We start from the raw sequence: 15921 nt of genomic DNA, 5'->3' as shown, positions 1-15921 counted from the left end.
ATACCCCCTTACTCAGCTACTCGGGGCGCCATGGTCCTCTACCCCTGCGTGGTGTATGACCATGGGCCCGAGAACGCTCTCGAATAAAAATCCTCTTGCAGTTGCAGCAAGATCGTTTCTTGTGGGTGATTTTGGGGTGTCGCCTCTCCTGAGTCAGAACGTGAGGGAGTCCTCACGTTGTGGGTCTTTCATGATCACCCTGGATACTTTGTTACAGTAGCTGATAGGGGACCAATACATCAACTAAATACAAAAGTAAATGCCCATAGTTCAATAACTCATGTTAAACACACACACACACACACAAAATAACAAAAAATTTCCTAGACTACTTTCTGTGAGCGGCATTAGAAACTGGCAGATGTAGGAAGAATGTGGTAAGTAAGATATTATAGGAACACATGGTTGGGCTGGGACAAAGCAGCAGTGCAGCTGTATCTGAGAGGGATATTAAAGTACTAGGGTGCAATTTCAGCATAAGGGATGCTCTAGTTCTTTAATAAATAAAAAATACGATTCTATCACCACCTAAACACATATTAGTTGTGTATTTATTAATAAGCCCAGGCTGATATTAAAATAAGTGATTAAATGAGATCCTAAAAACAGGTGTGTAAAGAAGTTTGAGAAGACATATTTCTAGTGCATACAAGCCCGAAATAATCTATGAAGAAATTTGACCCTGGAGAAAATGAAATACATTCCTATGTGTGTGTATATGTGCTCTGTGCATGTGCACATGCTCATACATGTGTGTTCATGTCACGTAAGTCCTCATTTCTAGCCCTTGCTTCCTACCTCCGAGACCAACTGCCGCCCTCATTCCTTGATAATTTTTGGAGATATTCTCACCATAATCCAGGCTGTTCTTGAATCCTTTGTGGCCTTGAATGGTCTGTCTGCCTCTTGCCTGCCTGCTGAGATTATAGTCATGTATCACCAACCAACCCAGCCTCTGTCCGTTAGTGTGAGCTGAAAATATCGACATTCCTTTAAAACAGTATAGTATGGAATTGAGGATAACACAGTAGGGAGCCCTTGCAGCAAGCTGACACACACTGCCTCCACCAGGCCATGAAGGTTAAAAGCATAGTGACAGGTCATGTTCCCTGGATTAGGAGAGGCTGAAAATGTCTTTCCTTTCTCTTCCTTCTTCCTCCAAAAATCCTATGACGTCATCTAACCACAAATGAAGCATCTGAGATATACCAGTTGAAGGAAATTTAACAGCATAATTAACCAGCACCTGTCAAGGTCATAAAAAACCAGGGGTGTCTGAAATACTGCCACAGCCAAGAGGAGCATAAAGGGAGAGGACCCTTGATCCAAATGTGGTATCCCGGGACAAAAAAAGGGCATTCCATAAGAATGAGGACGATCTAAGCAGAGTATCCCATGGAACACTATATTATAATAAGACTGTAATGGTGGTAACTGGGCATAGAGCATATGGGAACTCTCTATGCTAATGTCCCTTTTCTTTACAGCTGACTTGTTTTTGAAAGTCTTAAATGTGTTAAAAAACACCCTTGAAATGCCAGACTTTCTGGCACTGAGGGAATGGTATGAGAAAGGTTCCGCGCTGCGACCCAACTTCTTCCTTACAGGTATCAGAGTTAGTGGAGCCTGCCGATAACCTAGATATGGAAGAACTCATTCTACACATTCAGTAAGCCTTCGCTGGCTTCTGGATTGACTACGCTGGAATGACAAACAGTATCTATTGTTTCTATTTTGATGACAGAATGGGAATAACAGAGAAAAACTATTTTTTTTAATGACTCCTGTTGAAGTGAGACTTAAAAGCTCAGAGGAACACACAACTTTTCACTTTAACTTTTTTTTTTTTTTTTTTTAGTTACGCTACCTCCAGATTCCAGCTTCGTCGCTGATTTTCATACTGAGTACATTACCTCTCAACCCGAGTGTTCCGTTTGATACCAGCTGATATTTCAGAATGCATAAAGATTTCATTGCGAATCTCAACTTCCTGGCTTGATATATACCTCCCCCTGAGTCAGCAGGCACCCCATTCGGGTACTGAGCGGCAAATCGTTTTGTGAGCTCCCATCACTTTGGTCTGAGAAAAAGCCTTAGCGTTAGTGTTAAGACATTCGTCGGGCAGAATAATTGAACTACTATTAAGTACTGTGACTAGAACTTGAACCTCAACCATAACACATTTAACGCTCCCGAGTGAAGAAACCAACAGAACAAAAGATAACGGGGAGGGGAGGGTGTTTATCATCATCATCATCATCATCATCAACATCATCAACAACAACAACAACCAAGGACTTCATCGCTTAAAAGTCGATAGTAATTTCCTACCTTTTCCTAAAAAGTTAACGCGAAGAAAACAAAAATCAAATTTCAAATCACACTAGGCCAGCACCCGCGCAAATCCTCTTTCAAAGCACCCAGAGAAACTAAACTGGCTTTGGGACGCCTCCGCGGCTATGCCAGCTGCCAGATCGCTCATTCATCTCCTGCGCCTTTCTAACAATCCTAACAGCCAGTCCTGCTGGCTGGACATCCCCTGAGGACACGGCAGCTGGCTGGAGCGGGCAGACAAGACTTCTCTAAGCCGGTTTTGCAGGCGTAAAGGCGAAAAGCTACTGGGGCTCAGCTAACTTCACCCGCTACCGCCTCTAAAGTGCTTTACCCAGCACCTTGCCCGGGGCAGCTGGGACCAAAGCACTGATCCCTCAGCCGCAGCTACTTAAGAGTGGCCTTTGCCAACCCCGGATGCCATCTTTCTTGGGCTCTTCGCATCTTGAATACTTAGAGAGTTTTGCATTCTGATCACGTCCCGGTGTCTTTGCAAACTTCCTCGGACTTTGCAAGGAGATGAGGATCGTCTGTTTTCTTCAATTCTTAACTGCCCAGATCCAACACTATTTACAAGACGCACAGGACTTCACTCTCCCCGCCCAGAGCCTGCCCTCATCCAGATTACCCTCCGTGCTCCCAGACTGCAAAACCTGGCGCCCCGAGACAGACCCCCTAGCACTGAGCGCCATGCCTGCAGGCGAGGGTCCGGGAGGCTGGTATAGCGAGACCGGAGGGTGGGAGACTGTTACCCCAGAGACTTACAGTCCAGGGCGACGATCAAATAGTGTAGCAGCAGCAGCATCAGGAGGCCTTGGGGGCTCCTCGCCATCTACGCGGGCGCCAGCTGGCTGCCTAGCTGAGGGTCCCCCTGCAGGAGCGCGACAGGCGGCTGGGTCCCCCAGCACTTCGCCCGGCGGCGGAGCAGAGGAGGTCCCTGAGAGGTGGAAGCAGAGGGGCGGGTCCTGTCCCGATGTCAGTCTCTCCGGTCTGGGGTGTCTCCAGCGGCTGTCGTGGGGGCAGGTCTTCTGGCCCTAGGACGTGGTGTCTGGGACAGTCCTTCTTTTGAAGGGTGGAAGAGGGTTGAGGGGAGGGCGTGGACGCGGGACGCGGTGTCCGCAGGGTCCTAAGCGAGTGGCGGCAGAGGACTAGCCTCTTGAGGAAGAACCCTGCAGGTCGGCCCCCCGCCCCCAGACTGATCCGCTTTGTGTCTAGTCCCGCTATAGGCTGCCAGCTGTCCCCAGGGCGAGGAACTGGGGGCGGGAAGAGCGCAGCCGGGTGGGATGGGCAGGGTGTGTGTGTGTGTGTGTGTGTGTGTGTGTGTGTGTGTGTGTTGGGAGCGGTGGTGGCTCGGTCTGTCTCGCCATGTCTCTCCTTCTCTTGGCGCAAAAAAAAACTTACTTTTCAGTGTTTTGCCTAGCGTGGGAGATTTTTTTTGGAAATTTTCTATCTAGTGGACAAAACCGCTGGCAAAGCGCTCTTAAAGTATAGGGGCATGAGCTCAGCCCCTGCCTCTAGAAAGCGGGGGTGGGGGACGGGGGTGGGGGACGACGGACGGGGACAAAGCCATCACTCAAGTTGCAAGTCAGGTCCCAAATTTTATCATCAGGCTTATCCTCTTTTGGCTTCAAGTCCTTCCTCCCCGTCCCCCCAACCCCTTAGAGAGTTAAGGTGTGTTCTGGGCTCTTGGCTTCTTCGTTGTCATCTGGAAGTTCATCTAACGGTGTGAAATATTTATCTTGTTTCTTCCCCGTTATGTAACTGCCGCCTGTGGAGTTTTCCACATGTTAAAACTCTACAGCTGCCCTTTTGTCAGGTTTATTTTTGGTCTCATGTGCTTTTAAAAGGGAAATCCATTATGAATGCTCCAGTGCGTGCTTTAAAATTGACCCGCACTTCGGAAGCGTGCACTTGCAAAGGCGATTTTCACATTTCCTCTCCAGAACTGAGGTCTCGGGCATTCAAGAAAATTGTCCCGTCTGTGTAAAGGCCGTTTTCAGGTGAAGACATTTTTTAAAAAACTCTTTAAATAAAGCTAAATAATGAATAATTATGTGTAGAGGATGGCCGATTTAGTGATGGACCACTTACAAAGAATTGAGCCAGCCTTGCGGACAAAGGCTTAAGATATACTTAGATATGCAGAGCTGTGAGGAATGAGGCATCCCCACTGTTGCCTGGGCAACAGTGATGAAAGCTTTGGCCCTCATGGGGAAGGGGAGGGGATAGAAGACCCCTGGGGGCAAAAAAAAAAAGCAAAGGCAAAAAAAAAAAAAAAAAGGCAAAAAATGGAGCTGGTAGCCCAAACGCACAAACAGTAAGAGAGTAAGGGTGTCATCTAACTTAAGACTTAAGGCGGAAAAAAGAAAAAAAAAAAAAAAAAGACTTAAGGCCTGTGCTCAGAGACGGGTTAAGTCAATTGTCCTTGACAATCCAATTGAGTCAAATTAGTCGTGAAAACTGAGAAGAGAGAGAAAGGGAGAGATATTGATCGATCGATTGATTGATTGATTCGATGTAGCCACATTGTAGAGTCCCAGTGAACCCCAAGTCTGTCTTTGGGGTCCTGACATGAGATAAAATACAGGGCCAAGGATCCACACATCTATGCAGCCCACATCTAAGCCATCATTGCTATTGTCTGGTCTTCAGTCTCATCCTATAGGATGGTTAAGACAAGTTCTTAGAACCATGGGAATTCTGAGTGGCCCCTCTAGATGGTGCCTCCTCCTTCTCTCGGGATGAAATGCCTTGGGGAAATATCCATTGCCTTGGCATTCTTTGCTTCAGTAGTTCTGATGTTGAGGGTGAGAGATGCATGTGCCTCTTTAGAGACTGTTTAATCTGATTTCTTAGATTAATCTGTCATTTTGTTGTTGGTGTTTTATGGGTCTGGGGTCACTCAGAGATTCACCATGACCATAAATAAATTTTAATAGGAAGAAGGTGGGTTGCTTTTTTTTTGTTTTTGTTTGTTTGTTTTTGGTACTAGCATCCAATGGGGAGCCAGAACAGCACCTGAGAGTGATCCCAAGATGCAGCCTCTAGACAAAGCAGCCTCAGGCATACAAAGGCAAACCCCACAAGATTATATCTATAGGTAGGGTCTAATTTAACATGTATGTTTTGTATTGGTCCTAGTCATATTTTTTGAGCAGAGTAATCAAGTTTGATTACGAAGGCAGAAACTGAAGTTAGTATTATGACCTACTACTTGCTAGAACAGCAAATTTTATAAGATCAGTCTCTTTAAAATTAATCTTTAATGTCTGGGAGAAGTGGGCTTGTAGGGTAGAGCCTGTACAAGCTAAGACCTTGCATGTTAGAGGCATTTTTTTTTTTGATCTCTCAAGTAAGTATAAACTTTAAATGCAATGTCAACCATCATAGTTGCTGTTGGTTATTTGAGACAAGCTCTCTCTATATATAGCTCTGGCTGTCCTGGAACTCACTCTGTAGACCAGGCTGGCCTTGAACTCATAGAGATCTGCTTCCCTCTCTTTCCTCATACCATCACAGCTGACCCAAAATTTTAATACATTTTTAAAAGACGAAGTTGTTATAGTCCTTCTCCCTCATCTTTGCTATAACTCTGTCTTCTTTGTTCTTCCTTTAAAAAAAAAAAAAGACAGAGAGCTTATTCTGTGACATTCTATTTAGTCATTGACTCATTCATTAACAAGCTGACCAAGGCATCTGTCCAATGGCTACAGTGTATCTCCAGGGAGAGCACTGAGTAAGACCAAGCTTTGCTCTTAATAAACTCACAGTCTCCAGGAGTGAGACAGTTCCATTTGTAAATATTTCTAACATCACATGATAACTGTTGGGATGGGGGCCACAACAGCTGGCTTTATTTTATGCTTTCTTAATGGTAGAGTTTAAAAGTAGCAATACTTAATCTTCCCCAAAGGAGGAAATGTTAGCATTCCCACTTTACAGACGAGGAAAACTGGGCTGAAAGGTGCTCACCCAAAGTCAAGGAAAAGGGGATGGTCTCCCTGATGGGCATGAGGTCAGGGCTGCATTTCTTAGGTCTTCAAATATGGACTATTGGAAAGGAAAGAAGTAAAGGGGGGACATTTCAGGTAGGACAAATAGTAGTGGTGATAGCTGGGAGATCTAAAACTGGGGTTTGCTTAGGAGAAACAAGACTCTCCAGCCCTAGAATATAAATGGAATTGGACCGAGGACATAGCGGTGGAAAAGCAAAAGACTGGGTTACATACGAATGCTATTCAGCACGGTACTACTGACTCTGGACGTCATGCTGCAGGAAATGAGTCCTTTGAAAGCAATGTGGTAGGGGAGGAGAAGATACAAGTTAACTAAAGCAGTGTCATACCACATAGCTCAGGCACTATTAACAAGGCCACCTGGGATGGCTGGTTTGCTCCTAACTCATTCCTTACAGTTTAGATTTATCTTTCCTGTGTTCTTCCTCTGGGTTTTCCTTTCCCTCTCTCCCCTCCCCCTCCACCCTCTTCTTCTTCCTCCTCCTCTCCTTCCTTCCCCCTTCCCTTCCTTATTTTGTCTTTCAGACAAGGTATCACTGTTGTAGCCCTGGCTGTCCTGGACTTCACTCTGTAGACCAAGCTGGCTTTAAACACAGAGCTTCAGAGATTTGCCTGCCTCTGCAGCCTAACTGCTGGGATTCAAGACATGTGCCGCCCACCCTCCCCCAGCTGGCTCTCATCTCACTTCTTACTGTAGCTACTTATGTGCCCCCCAACACACACACACACACACACACACACACACACACACACACACACACACAGTTTGATCTCATTGACTTTCACAGCTTCCTTTGTCTTCCAGACTGTCTCCTGCCTCAAACTTTCAATCCCCCTGCCTCTGCGACCATGACCAGCATACGCACCGTATGTTAGAACTCTGTTATTGAAGAAGTATAGCAAAGTAAAAACAAAATTCGAGGCTTTTGGGCCCAGGCTTGGGAGTGTAGCCTTTGTGGCTTAGTGCTCCAGGTGCTGGTCATAAAACAGATAGCGCCATTCCTTCCTCCACCCACCTGCTTCCTGGGTTCAATTCAAAGAATGGCACCCTGACCATTACTGGAACCTGCAATGCAAATGTGCTATCTTTANGGGCTCTTAGATTGTTAGGGGCTCTTAGAAACTGTCTTGAGAGATAACCTGACACTTGTGACTTTATACTTCCTTGTGACTCTTAACTGGTATTTTTGGTATTTTCCAACAACGCCCTCCCCACCTCCATGAGTTGTGGTTTCTTCCTTTAAATACCCCCTTACTCAGCTACTCGGGGCGCCATGGTCCTATACCCCTGCGTGGTGTATGACCATGGGCCCAAGAACGCTCTTGAATAAAAATCCTCTTGCAGTTGCAGTAAGACCGTTTCTTGTGTGATTTGGGGTGTCGCCTCTCCTGAGTCAGAACGTGGGGGAGTTCTCACGTTGTGGGTCTTTCATTATCCAGTATAGTAGGCTGTAGAACCAGATGACTATATAACTTTGAATTTAATTTTATTTTAAAATTCAATTCTTCGGTCCTACTTGCCACACTTGTTGTTTCCAATAGACACTTTGGTGGAAAAGGAGGTGCGATCTAGAATTACGCAAGCATAAAATGTTTCTGTTATCACAGACCATGAAGGGTAGGTTGGAGATGAGAGAAACAGTGCCCTAGGCAAGCCTAAAGCCATTGTTATCGTCCATGAAAAAGACAAAGGTGTAAACCACCGAGGAACTGGACGGCAGACAGAACGTAGGAATGGACAGCGAAGTCTGTTGCTTTTTCACAAACCTGATAAGCAAGATTATGCTTCCAATTAGCTGTAGGTGAGGGTGAGAGAGGCCCGAAGGAAAGGAAAAAGTGGGAGCATGTACATAGTGTTACTGAAACTAGTTACAGAAATAAACACCCATAGCCCTCTGAAGCCCCGCCCCTCTGCTCTCTGCTCCCATCCCCCAAACCCCCTCCCGCTTGTCAGACTCACTTTCGCTTTAATTTTATAAACAGGATTTTTCAGGTAAACACAAATGGAGACTTGGTATTTTGGGACTCAACACCATTTCTCTCCCTTCCACCCACTCTAATTCTGAATTCAAATAGCCTTGAAGAGGTGTGGAGGCGTATTTCTTAAAACAAACAACGAAGGAAAGGGCTGGGTCTAAACCGAGTGACTTCTCACAGGGTCTCAGAGTTGGTGTCTCTGTGTTGCAAGGGTTATTTTTCCTCATGGGTGTGGAGAAGGTGCTGGGAAGTGTGCCCACGCTGTGATTTTCAGAGAGCAGAAAACAAATCTCCTGTTTCCAGTACCACGCGAATTCTCAACTATCTCACAGATAAAGTTTAACCTTCTATGAATAAGAGTCAAGGTCTTTTTGAAAGTCCCTCGTTACCCAGCTTCCCTAGGGCATGTCACCTCCTCAGACCTCAGACGTGAGTGTCCCTTGGCTCAGCATTCCACCACCCCCAGTACACGAGATGACCTTGCTTCCTCCCAAAAGTCCCCACATGGATGTTTGGTCCAGAGAGGGGATGATCCTGGGAGGGGCTGTGGACTTTTAGGAGGTGGGGCCAAGTAAAAGGTCTTCCAGGCAGTGAAAATGTGTGGTAGTTTGAATAAGAATGGCCCTCGTGGGCGCATATATTTGAATGCCTGCCCATCCGGTAGTCTTTCTTTTGTGCTCTTTGTTCCTAAATTAGATATCATCACTGAAAAACTTTGACCTTTCAATTTAAGGGAAGTTCATTAGCAATCGGTTAATAAAGGTATTGACATTTTTTCTTACTTAAAAAGCATATTTATTACCAGTTGAGTCGCTGGAGTCTTTATTAGCAAAATGACGGAGAATTAAGTGATAGGAAAATATTTTATATAGAATTTCTTTGGGGAAAAAAAAAACAAAACAAAGTAAAGGTTACCAGTGTCAAACACAGGGGTGTTCACGGAATCAGAATCACCACGAGTTGGGAAATCTAGAGATGGTTTCCTTTCCTTTTCTTTTCTGTTTGTTTGTTTTTTTCGAGACAGGGTTTCTCTGTATAGCCCTGGCTGTCTTGGAACTCACTTTGTAGACCAGGCTGGCCTCGAACTCAGAAATCCGCCTGCCTTTGCCTCCGGAGTGCTGGGATTAAAGGCGTGCGCCACGATGCCCAGCTAGAGATGGTTTTCAATCCCATGCCCTAACCAACATTCTCATCTCCTTCACTTGATATGTTAGGAAAACAAGGCCCTGGTTTTATTATCTGTTTGCGATCCTACAAGGTCAGGAAAGGGCCCTGCTTTGAAGCAATTTCTCAGCACAAATCCTGTATAGACTGGGAAGGGATTTGCCAATTTGATTATTGTAGGGTAAAAGGTCCGAGCCCACTTCCAGGTTTAAAAGCTGACCAAAATCTACCATTCCCTGAACACAAAACTCACCAATCTAGACCACAAAATCCCACCAATCCTTGGCCTTGCCCTGAGCTCAGGACTTGAAATCTCACCAACCACAATGTTGGAAAACTCTGTTCCACCCCAAACCTTATTTAAGCATCCCTCCCACGCAGCGCCCTTTTGCTTCTTGCTGGGGTAGAGGCGGTTAGTCGTCCACTTGTGTCGTTCCCAATGAATCTGTTGTGTGGGGTTTGTTGTTCAGTATGACTTTGTGGTGTTCCTTTGCTCCCGATTGCCAGGATACCTTTCCCTTCATAGCTGTACACTTTTACATTGAGGATTTTGCCTAAAGAGTTCCAACACTTGTATTAGAGAAAGCTTTTGCTCAGAGCTGTAACACTTACATTTATAAATGTAAGTGTAACCCACCTTATGCCTTGCTTAGGTCAACTAAACAATCTTGATGGGAGTGACAGAGGGTATCACTCTTCATGTGTTACAGGGAACTAGGCAGTTTAACTCAGTGTATTGAACAGAGGTGCTATAACCTAAATAAGGAGATGCTCAATGGATCTTGGATATATTCAGCCATTCTTCCATTTGGATCCCATCCCACAGGACATTCTAAAATATAATGATAATGGTTTCCTCTAGGCATGTTGAGAGATTGGCTGTGCTTGTGGAAGGAGAGATAAAATCTTAAGTTGAGATCTGGTGGGCATCTGCTGCCATTGCAACCCAGAACCCTAGTGTGTTTATTAGGCACATCTCAGCAGGAGGGGTTAGCTGGTCTTGCTTGGTAGGAGATCTCTGGAGGTGAGCAGTCTCTGGCTGTCAACGTCCCAGAGGTGAAGGTTGCCTTTTCGAGTTTTGTACATACTGTGAAACCTTCATAAGTACTCACACTCAGACCTTCTGAGGAAGACGTTGCCATTTCTCTTGAACATCACCTAGGTAGAGCTTTGTCATTACCGTGGGACCAAGGTACAGAGTCCTTGACATGGCCATACCCTTGTTAACAAGACACATACTTTCAGGGCTCACACAGGATTCTCCACTCCCTACAAAGTAAGTGAAAGATCCTGGCAGAATGTAAAAGGACACAGAAGCCCTGAAATTGGCAAGATAGACGTCAGTGTTAGCAGAATTAGCTTCACTGGTTTAGAAAAATAGAGGTGCACAATGCTCTGGCCACTCCTCGAACCTGTGTGTCTGCCAATGTTCTGACCAGGTGTGTGCCCATTGCTGCACCTTCATTAGACTCTTTCCTTGTACCCCTCCCATACCCATTTCTTGAGAATAGACATTGTTTAGATCTGGAAATCCCCTACTCTCCCCCTTCTCCTTCCCCCACTGAGGGCCTATAAAAAGTGAGACCTCTTTCCCCTCGAGGTCGACTCCTCTACCCCTGCATGGGATATGAGCCATCCCCAGAGCTCTGGCTTTCTCTGAATAAAGCCTCATGTGGTTTGCAACAAGCTCGGTCTGTCGTGAGTTCTTGGGTGTCCGCTATTGTCCTGAGGCCTGAGCGAGGGGCTCCTTTCGGAGTCTTTCATAAGAATATTGGGTCCAGGGAGATGGCTCAGTTTGAAGGTCGCTAGCTACGCAATCCCAAAGCCCTGAGCTCAATCCCTGAAACTTGTGAAAAGTTAAATGTGATGGTTTGCATTTGTCATCTCTACACTCCTACTGGGAGGTGGAGGCAAAGGCAGAAGTGCATGGGCCAGATAACCTGAAGTAGACATCGGAGTAATGGAAACAAAGGGTAGTCTGCTTCAGAATCTGGTCCAGACACCATGACAGAGGAGCTGCAGTGGGCAAGAGAGCTTCTGGAAGATGCTCCACTGGTTTCACAGTGACTGTGCCTGGAGAGGCTCAGCCTAGAGGCTTCATCTCAGGATTGCTTATTGCACCTGCTGTGCTTCTTGTGATTGTAACTGCTATGGTCCTCGTATATCTGGCAAGGTGTGAGTGAGCATGGGAAGACCCTCACTGCCTACATAGCCGAGTGTGATTACTTCCTGGGTGATAGGTCACTCTATTGGGCCATTTTTCTGTAGATCAACATCAAGATGAAGGTTCATAAAATGATATGGTTCAGATGAATTAATGATCTGATGGTTTGATTTCCTGGCTTGATTTAAATTGTTTTAGGAAGTTAGATTAGTTGATAGAAAGGTTAACATTGTTTTGCCAAGAAATAGATAATAATTAGAATCAAGAGCAGAATAGGTCTCCTCCCTGGTAAAATAGTGAGGTCTGCATAGGTTAGAAAGGACGTACAGTAAGTTTTCATGCTTTGCAAACACATGGTTGTTCTTAGAAGAGAAACATAGGCTTGGGACAAGTTAATGATCAAAGAAACCATTTCATTCTAGGTTGGGCCTGAGTTCCTGGATCTTGTGATCTAGGGAGGCAGCCACAGGTTTCAGTGAGCACCATGAAAAGACAAAGTTATGAATAAGGAATAAATAGCTCTATTATGAGTATAAGAACAAAGAACAGATGATTCGCCAGTGTAGCTGAACAAGACTTCAAAGATAAGAAATAAAATAGGTAATTATGTATTTCTTGGTAAATACAAATTGTCAACAGCCAAGCATAGGGAAAAAATTGCTACTATAGGCTGGCTTGCTTAAACATTGTTAATCTGTGACAAAAGAATTATTACTTTGGGGTTATGATGAGCTTGCAGAGAGAACAGTAGATGGGAAATGTTTAGTTAGGTGGGAGTTTCAAGAGAAGAATGCATAATCAATAATCCTGCTGTAAGTTCCTTTTGTATAATGATTTTAATCTGCTTATGAAGAATATGTTTTATGGTGATTAATTTTAGAGAATATGTAGCTTATGGCTATGAGGTAATCTTTCTCTTACACAGAGAGCTGCTTTTGGTGGTACAAAAAACCTGAGAGAGAGCCGGGCGTGGTGGCGCACGCCTTTAATCCCAGCACTTGGGAGGCAGAGGCAGGTGGATTTCTGAGTTCGAGGCCAGCCTGATCTACAAAGTGAGTTCCAGGACAGCCAGGGCTACACAGAGAAACCCTGTCTCAAAAAACCAAAAAAAAAAAAAAAAAGCTGAGAGGCTCCAACAACCAAGTCAACCTGTTGAACTTTTCTCTATCCACCAAATATTTAATGTGTATATATGTTTGTATGTGATTTGTTAGAGCTTGCTTCACCCACCAAATGTGTGCATGTGTATGTGTATGTATGAAAGAGAGTTGGAAGCAGCTCATTGGAGATTTGCTCCATCCATCCAATCTGTCTGTCTGTCTGTCTGTCTGTACATGTGTATGTATGTGAAGTTGCTGGAGATTGTCTTGCTTTATCTACTCAGTGTGTGTGTGTGTGTGTGTGTGTGTGTGTGTGTGTGTATGACTTCTCCCCCTTTCCTCTTCTCCTTCTCACTGGCCCTCAAAGTGTTTAAAGAATTCAGAGCGTATCTTGCTCATCACAGGGAACACCAGCCCCAGTGAATCAAGATTTTTTTTCCCTCAGAGAAGAGTCTGCTGAGTGATCAGCCACTGACTCCACACTCCTCAGTTTACCCTGTGGTGTTTACTGGCCTTCAGCAATAAGGTGCCAAGAAAGAAGCAACATTGAAAACAAGCCTTCCTTTGACCTCCATATGAACATGGCTTGAGTGAGGTCCCCTCCCCACAAAAAATGAACAGATAGAAATGTAAAGGGTGGCTGGGTAATGGTGGTGTACACTTTTAATCCCAGCCCTTGGGAGACAGAGGTGGGCAGATTTCTGAGTTCGAGGCCAGCCTGGTCTACAGAGTGAGTTCCAGGACATGGGCTATACAGAAAGACCCTGTCTGGAAAAACAAACCAAGAAAAAAAAAAAAAAAGGTAAAGGGTAAGAGAGATGCACTAGGCATAGATGTGCACATCTGTAATTGTAATCCCAGAACACTGAGGCAGAAGGATCATAAGTTCCATGATAGCCTGGGCCATGTAGTGAGACTAGCTCAGTGAACAGGAAGCAGGGGATTGCTGTTTAGAGAAGATAGGTGGAAATACAATCTATGGGCAAGGCTGGCCATGGACACAGACCTGGGGCCTGTGCTGCAGAAGGAGAGTATCCCAGTGATGCTATAGCATTAGTCAAGAGGATGATGAAATGAACCAAGCATTCCTATTTAAAATCCTCAGAAGATCCCAGTGGCTTTTAGAACAAAGGCAGAAATCACAAGCAGCGTTCCACCCTTCTTTATTTTCATCAGGTTCCTACAGAACCTTCACACATGTGGTTCCCCCTCTTCAGCTGTTTCTTTACTCTTAAATTTATTATTATCTGGCAGCTATTAAACATATGCTATGTGAGATATGATGCTCAAGTCTTGTCATGTTATTGAACTTAATCTTCATGACAATACTACTAAATAAGGGAAAATAACTCCTTCTGTTTGTTTTATGGGTGAGGAATCTAGAACAGAAAGGTTGAACAACATGCCAGAGACGCTTGTGGATGCTTGTTGTGGGCTGAATGTTTGCACATCCTCAAAATTCATTTGTGGAAATCCCAACTGCCCAAATGATTGTGCTATATGGTATAATATTTGGACTGTAGGTCCATGGTAAAGATAGAGCCCACATGGACAGGGTTGGTTCCTTTATAGGGAGGGGGATGCCAGGCCTTGCAAAATGGTATTCAGGAAACCAGGAAGTGAGTTCTTACTAAGCAATTGGCTAGCACCTTGGGGTTAGACCTTTCAGTCCCAACCCTATGGGAGTAAGCGCTTGTTTCCTATGCCTCTCATCTATGGTATTCTGCTAAAGTCGCTTGAATGGACTGAAGCTGCACAGAGTGAGGTTTGAGCCATGTTTGGTCGACTCAGTAGAATTGCTCTGAGGTTCTGCCCATTGGTGATTGTCAGTCTCTATTGTCAGCTTGATGGATCTGGAGTCAACTAAAAGATACTCCACAGGGTGGGTCAGGGAGGACATTTCCAAGAATGACTGAAGACTCCTATGGCAGGTACCACCTTCCAGGGACAGCCTGAGGAGGGGCGTCTGAGGGAAATGCAGTGCTTCCCTGTCTGTACGTTTTGCTGGTTAGTGCATCTACGCCATTGCTATTGCTGTCACCCTTTACTGATGACAGGCTTCAGAGTCTCCAGCCTCCTAACACAGACTAGGAATCTTTTAGGCCTTCACAGTCAGACTGTGACCACCCATCTTTGCGGACTGTGCAGCTGCTGGTTTCTCAGCCAACAGTCTACAGAGCCATTTTTGGCTTACTCTGCCCCTATCATGTGAGCTAATCTAGTGAATACCCTTTTAAAAGCTCATAGTTGTTCTATGAGATTTTTCATCTAGGGAGCCTTCATACAGCACTTCATATGATCAGTGCTTTCTCATCTTCCTGCCTCTACTCAATAGCTATTTTCCTAGGGGATATCTTTCTCTCCCCATAGGATCAAACCCCAGTATTCAAGGTTCTTGTTTCTCTGCCTCTCTTGCATTAGAGCTATGCTTTAACTCATCACAGTTTGTCAAAGGCTAATAGACTGGTTCCATGAGGGCAGTCTGTGCATTTTTTGGACCACTTTTATGTTCTCTTTGTCTAATAACTTGCCTGTCAGTTAATGAACATACAGTGACTATTTGGCTATTGGGCGAATACACAGATGCAAAGAGAATGTAATGTTTTCAACATCACAATAGCATTTTTAAGTCAATAGAAAATGCGAGGTTTAATAACTGTTCAGGATACTGCATACATATCTTAGTCCAGTTTCTGTTGCTGTAACTCTGTACTCTAGGTCACTTATAAACAAGTTTGCTGATGGTTCTGGAGGTTGGTGCTATGTGCCTGGGGTCGCTCAGAGATTCACCATGACTGTAAGTAAGACTTAATAATAAGAAGAGGCTTTACCAAAGAGCACACATGGGCTGATTCAAGGCCTTGTCTGGCTTCAGTGGGAGAGGATGCGCCTAATCCTGTGGTGACTTGATGCCCCATGATAGGAGGATATGGGGGGTGGGGGACACCATCTCAGAGATAAAGCAGAGGGGGGAAGGTGGAAGAACTTTTCGAAGGGGGACAGGGAGGGGGCAACATTTGGGATGTAAATAACTAAAATAAATTAGTGAAGAGGAGAACAAGAAGAACAAGAAGAAGGAGGAGAAGAAGGAGGAGAAGGAGGATCAGGAGGAGGAGGAGGAGAAGGGGAGAAGGAGAAGGAGAAGGAGAAGGAGGAGGAGGAGGAGGAG

The 15921-nt window shown here is 45.0% G+C and overlaps 1 protein-coding gene across 1 annotated transcript in view; it reads right to left on the bottom strand.

The window, feature by feature from the left end:
* Jam2 (junctional adhesion molecule 2) overlaps positions 1-3527 on the bottom strand; it is a 53106-nt gene extending 49579 nt beyond the window's left edge. The window contains exon 1 of the mRNA XM_021185286.1: positions 3097-3527. Coding sequence (XP_021040945.1) covers positions 3097-3163 — 67 coding nt within the window. The 5' untranslated portion in view covers positions 3164-3527. The remainder of the gene's footprint in view (positions 1-3096) is intronic.
* Between the last annotated feature and the right edge of the window lie 12394 nt (positions 3528-15921).

Source organism: Mus caroli, chromosome 16 (assembly GCF_900094665.2).
Source record: "Mus caroli chromosome 16, CAROLI_EIJ_v1.1, whole genome shotgun sequence".
NCBI classification, from domain to species: domain Eukaryota; kingdom Metazoa; phylum Chordata; class Mammalia; order Rodentia; family Muridae; genus Mus; species Mus caroli.
Note: the sequence above shows the minus strand (reverse complement) of the source record. Positions and strands in the feature narration are given on the sequence as shown.